Source organism: Streptopelia decaocto, assembly GCF_964273445.1.
Source record: "Streptopelia decaocto genome assembly, chromosome: 17".
Taxonomy (NCBI): Eukaryota; Metazoa; Chordata; class Aves; order Columbiformes; family Columbidae; genus Streptopelia; species Streptopelia decaocto.
Genome location: NC_138672.1, coordinates 775017 through 782177, shown reverse-complemented (window position 1 = coordinate 782177; position 7161 = coordinate 775017). Strand labels below are relative to the sequence as shown.

The window sequence follows — 7161 nt, the reverse complement described above, 5'->3', positions numbered from 1 at the left end:
CACTCAGGCCTTGCACCAACACCAGGGATGAGAAGGAGAGTGTGGGAGTGGAACCAGAACAGCTCTGGAAGACCAAGCGCTGCTGCTCCCTGGCAGGGCTGCCATACTGGACATGTTTCCCCTCCTCCCATCAAAGGAACTGTCCCTGCAGCTCCAGAAAGGCCTTGGAGTTACGATGTCAGTAGAAAAAAAAATTGTGGAAGGTCCCTTTATTTTACTTAAACACAAAGAGCATGAATTCCTCACTGACACAGCCACTCAGAGAGAAAAGAAAAGCAGGCAGTGAATTACAAAGGGAATTAAAATATTTTCATAATAAGCAAACACAAGGAGAAACATAAAATACTGCACACAGGATGAACCTGCAATGAGTTGGACTCTTATGTAGAAGAAGTTAGAGACAGTTTACAGCTTCAGAAGAAATCCAGTCATCAGTTTCCTCAGAGCATCCTTGAGCTCCTGGTTCCTCATGCTGTAGATGAGGGGGTTCACTGCTGGAGGCACCACTGAGTAGAGAAAGGACAAAACCAGGTCCAGGGATGGGGAGGAGATGGACGGGGGCTTCAGGTAGGCAAACATGGCAGTGCTGACAAACAGGGAGACCACGGCCAGGTGAGGGAGGCAGATGGAAAACGCTTTGTGCCGTCCCTGCTCAGAGGGCATCCTCAGCACGGCCCTGAAGATCCACACATAGGACACCACAATGAACACAAAACAGCCAAAAGTGAAAGAAAAGCCGACTACAATAAACCCAGCTTCCCTGAGGTAGGAGTGTGAGCAGGAGAGCTTGAGGATCTGGGGGATTTCACAGAAGAACTGGTCCAGGACATTGCCCTTGCACAGGGGCAGTGAAAATGTATTGGCCGTGTGCAACAGAGCATGGAGAAACCCAGTGGCCCAGGCAGCTGCTGCCATGTGGACACAAGCTCTGCTGCCCAGGAGGGTCCCGTAGTGCAGAGGTTTGCAGATGGCAACGTAGCGGTCGTAGGACATGATGGTGAGGAGACAATATTCTGCTACTACCAAGAAGTTAAAGAGAAAGAGCTGTGCAACACATCTTGTGTAGGAGATGTTCCTGGTGTCCCCGAAGAAATTCGCCATGGATTTGGGCACAATGGTGGAGATGGAGCCCAGGTCGAGGAGAGCGAGATTGAGCAGGAAGAAGTACATGGGGGTGTGGAGGTGCTGGTCCCAGGCTATGGTGGTGATGATGAGGCCGTTGCCCAGGAGGGCAGCCAGGTAGATGCCCAGGAAAAGCCAGAAGTGCAAGAGCTGCAGCTCCCGTGTGCCTCTGAACCGCAGGAGGAGGAACTGGGTGATGGAGCTGCTGTTGGACATTTCCTGCCTCTGGTCATTACTGTGGAAACAGGAGAGCACGTTGACAAATCAGGACAGAGTTCTCCCAGAAAATCTCTTCCCCTCCTCAACCAACATCCCTCTTCTACTCCCACCTGTGCCACCACATACAGAAATGCAAATTGTTCTCTCCTTTTTGGCAGCCCCTGTGGTCATCTCCCTGTCTGGAGTGTTGGTTTGTGCTTTCTGATTGTGCTGTGAGGATCAGGGCCTCTTCCTGTGGGCTCCCAAGGAGTCAGCCCTGCCCTACAGCACCAGGACCTGGGAAGGGGGGGGAGTTCTTGTGTTTATACATAATCATAATCTACTTATTTCGTAATCATAATTCACAATATCATGCCAGGGAAGCACTGGGATGTCCTAAAGCCGTTCTGACTGGGGCAGAATGGGCTCATTCCCCAGCCCCACACATCGCACATCCCAGAGCCCCACAGGGCATGATGGGCTTAGGGAATTTGCTCCCACAGAGACATCTGCATGGCAGGACTTGCAGCATCAGTACCTGATCTTCAGCTGAAAGCCCAGCTGCAGAGAGTTTGAGCGAAGAACACAGGCAGTGGAGCCACCGAGTGGACAAGGAGACATGGCCCAGCGCTCCTGCTGAGAGAGCAGGGAGACACGGACAGGCCCTCAGGAGCTTCTCCTTCTTGGAAGCTGGGCTGCCAAGGAAGTGCCTCAGCTCAAGACACCACAGACTTGAGGACAGAAGCTTTGGTGGGTGGGAGAGGAGCCTGGCAGCACTGCTAAGGGGTAGACATCAACACTGCAGGGGATGGCAGGGAGGTGCCCAAGTTCCCCCTGTGATGGCACTTTTGGCAGAAGGTCCCTCTCTCCCCCTGCCCAGGTCTCCACTGCCTGGAGCTGTTCCTGCCGGGAGCTGTTTCTCTGTCCCCATGTCTCCTCCCCGTCACTGCTCTCAGTGTCAGTCTGTCCCACCCCCTGTGTGCTCAGCTCTTCCCTGCACAAACCTCCTGGCAGCTCAGCACTGCCCAGGAACATCTCCATGTGTGTGGGGATTCTGCTGAGAACATCACACCAGCCCTAAAGGGGCTGGAAAGGAGATGTTGCTGCTCTGTGAGCCAGAGAGCGTTGAATTGCGCTCTCAGAGAAAAATAAATATTTGGAGTTTCAGCACTTCCTCCGTAACTGCAAGACATATTTCCATCTTACCTTTCCTAGCCAGCCAGCCAAGAGTAGAGGACAAAAGGCAATAATTGCTTCCCCTTCAGATAATCCCTGCCTTGTTGTCCCTCTTGGAATGTCCCTGGGGGTGATTTGTCAGCAACTCTGATCCACACAGCACCCTCTCCACAGCAGAAGGACCCTGTCCTGCCTGGGATCACTCCTTCCCCCCACAGCTTCTCCCCTCCTTGTTGCTGGGATCTCCCGGGCAGGCTGAGCACTGACCCTGGCAGGCGGCAGAGTCCCTGCCCGGCACAGCCCTGGGGTGCAGGGACCCTGCTCTGCAGGACAGCCCTGGGCACCCCTGGGTGCTCACCCGGCTTCACAGCTGTTCAACATGGCCTGACAAGAGCCCCGTCCTTACAGATCCCACAAGCTGTGCCAGTTTTAGGAGATGCCTCCAGGAGCTACAGCTGCACTGCCCTGCACCAGAGACTTACCATGGCGAGGGCTGCAAAGGTTTCTCCTCCAGTGAGCTCTCAGTCATCCTGACCACCTTGAATCTCTTTCTGCCTTGCTCGTCTCCTGAGATCCCCAGGCAGAGCCCTCAGCCCTGCTGCGTGTGCAGAGGAGCTGCTCCTGGGCAGAGCTGTCTCTCTGCAGCGCTGCCGCTGCCATGAGCTCCCTGTGTCCCAGGAGCCCAGCCCAGCTCAGCAGCACAGGAGCAGCCCAAGGCGCTTTAGTGACCCCTCTGGTGGGTTTGCTGCTGAGTCCATGGACATCAGGCCCTGGAGGAAGTTGATGAAACCTCCCAAGAAGTCAAAGTCAGAATCAAACTCCAAAGTTTCTTGTAATGTTAATGGGTCCCACTGGGGTACACTACTGAGCAACTTTCCCCAGGGCCAGTTAGAGCAGAAAACTGGAGGCAGTGATGACAGGTCAGGAAAAGCAAAGTAAAGGGCTCTCTAATGCTGAGTAAACCTGGATGTGTTTCATTAATCAAAGGGCAAAGCCCTGTGCCCCAGACCTGGGAAGACAGATCCTGTCCCTCCCACGTTGCCCAGGGCCCTTCCTGGGACAGTGTGATGTGGGGCTGTGCAAGGCCAAGGGCAGGACTATGGTCCCACACCTCCCAGGTTCCTGGCTGGGGACAAGGAGGCCATAAGGCTCCTGTGCTGGAAGGACAAGGTGTCTCCTCACAGGCATCAGAGGTGCAGACAACAGCCATAGCCAAGGGGAGAAAGAGCTCATGTCTGGTGGGGCTTTCAGCCTCTTTCCATCCCGTGATCATCTCCACGACAGCCTGTCCTGTGCTGTGGCATCCCCTGCACCTCTGTCCCTGCAGGCTGGAGACATCCCCCCTGCTGCCCCACCTTGCTCTTGTCTGAGCATCTTCCTTCCTTTGCTGAGCTCTCTCCATCCTCCCCAGCTGTTCCTTGAAGCACAAAGCCTTGGGCTGATGCAGACTCCCTCTGATGACCTGCTCCACCACAGCACTGCCCTTCCATCACATTCCTTTCTGCTCATGTCCAGCCTGGACCTCCCCAACTGCACTTTGGCCATTATTTCTTTCTCATGCTCTTTCCCACTATGGAGAAACCTCCACTATCTCTGAAACCGCCCTTCAAGTGCTCTCAGGCTACTCCTGCACTGCTGCAGCCTCCCCAGCGCTGCTGGGCCAAAGCAGCCCAGGTCCCTCAGCACCCCACACCATGTGCACAAGGTGCTGAACCTGCCTTGGCAGAGCCCTGCACTCTCCAGTTCCTCCCTGCTGCTCCAAACTGGGAAGCCGCACACTGGCACACACCCGTGTGTGTGGGGTCACACCAGTGCTGAACCGACTGGGATGAGAACTGCAGGTGTCTGGGTCCCCACGCTCCTCCTCACGCAGCCCCGTGTGCAGCTGCCTTGTTCATGGTGAGCGTGCACCACGGGCTGGTGTGGGGACCTTGTAGTGCCCAGGCCCTTCTCCTCAGGGTCACTGCTTGGTGTGTCAGGTCCTGATGGTTGGGGTTGTTCTCCTACCCCGGTACAGAACAGGCCACTTCTCCTTGTAAAACTTAAGATATTCCTGATGGTGGAACCCAAAGTTTCTCAAGGTCTGGACTCTCCCTGCATGGCTGCAGCCACAGTCCCTCCACTGCTGGCCAGGGCAGGGACCATTCGCCCAGGGAGCCCCAGGTGGCCCCTAAAGAAAAGGGGCCCTTGCCTCCAGGACTCTCCTGAGCCCAGGAAGAGGCCACTACAGTGGCAGCAGTAGCAGGTTCCATCAAGAGTTTATTCGAGAAAAAGGAAATAATTTCCAGTTTCCCTAGCACAGTCTTTCAGTGCTGCTTTCTCCTCCTCATCCTGGTGCCTCTCCCTGACTGCTGTGCCCCACTTTCGGTGGTCCCAGCTTGTTGGGGGGCATGGCCATGTGCCCCAACAGCCCCAGGGCCTTGTCATTGGTACTCTCACTCACAATGAAAACCCATGTCGACACAGAAAGGAGCTCCATAGATCCAAGCAACTCCTTCACTTTGAGGGAATCCCACCCCTGATCCCTCCAGCCCGTCTCATGAAAAGCCTGTACCCCCCCATGGCAGCACGCCAAGCTGTGTGACTTGTCCCACACGCCTTGGCCGTTACTGCATGGATGTCAAACAGCACAGGCTGCAGCTTGTCCTGGCTGTGCCTGCCAAGTGCATGTAGGGGTGTGTGAGAGCTTTGACACCTCACGTAACAGTGCAGGCCTGGAACTGGCATTAAAGGGAAAAACTGCCCTGAATTTGATCAGTCAGTAGAAACATAGAATCATTTCGGCTGGAAGAGACCCTCAGGATCATCGAGTCCAACCATAACCCAACTCTAGCACTAAACCATGTCCTTCAGAATCTCTTAAGCACTTCTTAGCATTGTGTTAACTAGCAGATATGCTGAATTTGTTCAGAAACAACAACATGATCCTAGTCTTCTAATAACAACCTTAGTATTTTCCACCTTAATTCCTCATTTATCTCGCTACACGTTATTACTGATAGGTGTCAAAACATGTCAAACATAGCAAAATGAAAATTTTGCATTTAACTTTCCCAAATTTTATAGAATTTGTTAGGAAAAGTATAGTTTTCTTTCTTCATTAGTAGATAAAAAAGTTGTAGAAATCTGTATATTTTCAGTGTAGGAAAACATCATTCTTCATCCAGCTCTGTGCATGTCTTAAAGCCAAAAGACATTCACCAGTGTGAGGCAGAATCAAACAGAACATCTAAGAGGGGGAAAAGAAAAATAATATATATATATAAAAATATATACAAACAAACAAAACCAACAACCAAACAAAGAACACCACAACCAAAGAGGATAACAGTCACAAAACCAGTTTAACACACATGGGAATTTCAGAAGCTGAATTTCTTGTAGGCAAAATAGAAGGGTTTGATTTTTGAGGCAGATTATCATAGAAAAGGAAGACTCAAAAGATCAGCAAGTTCTTCCCCTTGCACAACATTTGGATAAATATTTCAAGGCCACTTCTGATTTATTTCAATCTAATTTGTTGCTGAAAATGTACAGTGAAGGAAATTCTAGGCCTCCTTGGATACATCTTCCAGTGCTGCATAACTTTCATCATTTAATTTTTTCTACTCTCTTACATAAATCAACTTGCAACCTTGCAGTCATTGAATCCAATTACTTTTTTAACTATTCCATCTGACACAGAGGAAAAGCAATCCATACAAGTTGCATCTATGGACTTATCGTTCGCAATTTACTCATCTTACTTGGGTAGTTCAGAACCTGCTGCTGGGTACCCCTGTCCCAGAGCACCAGAAATTGTTCCCTGAGCCTTCTGAAATAGGTACCAATGGCATTGTGTTTAGTGCAAAGCAACTGCGGCTCTGTTCAGTGAAACACATGGCACAGGGAGGAGACACTGGTAACAGCAATCACATGTTTGTGTGTAATTGTCCAGCGGCAAAAGCACTTGCTCTTGAGTTATGAGACATGGGCTGAAAACCTGTTTCACTCAGAGAAAATTCAAGCTGACATTAACAAATTATTATAAACTCAAATGCCAAGGATGAGCCATTTAAAATAATCACCTGTCCTTGAAAAAGAGTGGAATGCACGGACCAACTGTCAAGTTGCATTTCAGAGGTCAGAGCACTCAGAAAGCCAGTCCTAAAAAAGAAAGGAAGAAAGAAAGAAAGAAACAAACAAACAAACCATATTATAGCGAGATGCTTCTGTGCCCCATTCCAGTAGCAGAATGTCTACAAAGCTGTCATAAAATTTAAGGTCCGTTCTTGAAAGAGAGATACTGGACCCTCAGCATGGCAAGAGGCTGAGATAAAAGCATTCTGTTGGAAAGATGATTCTGCAGAGAGACAGAAACAGCAGATCCCTTTCTCCAAAACAGAATATAGCTTCCATTCCTAATAGAAATCACAGGAATTGGGTTTGGTATGCACAAACCAGTTAAAACTCTATATTTTGCCCTCAACAGTTAGCAGGACAGAACTATAATCTGAAGTAACCACACATACATTTGCCCTGCAGCAATGGTGTGTCAGTACAAGAGCCTGCAAACCAGTGCTTTATAGTGGTCTGCACTTAAACTTGAGGTTTTCAGTTTCTCAGTGGTTAGATCCAATTGAGACAAATAAATTTAGAAAACAAAAAGCAAAATGCATAAAACTG

General features: G+C 50.4%; 1 protein-coding gene across 1 annotated transcript; it reads right to left on the bottom strand.

Moving 5' to 3' along the window:
- Window positions 1-405: 405 nt before the first annotated feature.
- LOC309447210 (olfactory receptor 14A16-like) lies at window positions 406-1338 on the bottom strand (the record flags this gene model as incomplete). Its single annotated transcript, XM_082067612.1, has 1 exon — window positions 406-1338. The coding sequence occupies one exon, from the start codon at window positions 1336-1338 to the stop codon at window positions 406-408; it is 933 nt and encodes a 310-aa protein (XP_081923738.1).
- Window positions 1339-7161: the final 5823 nt, after the last annotated feature.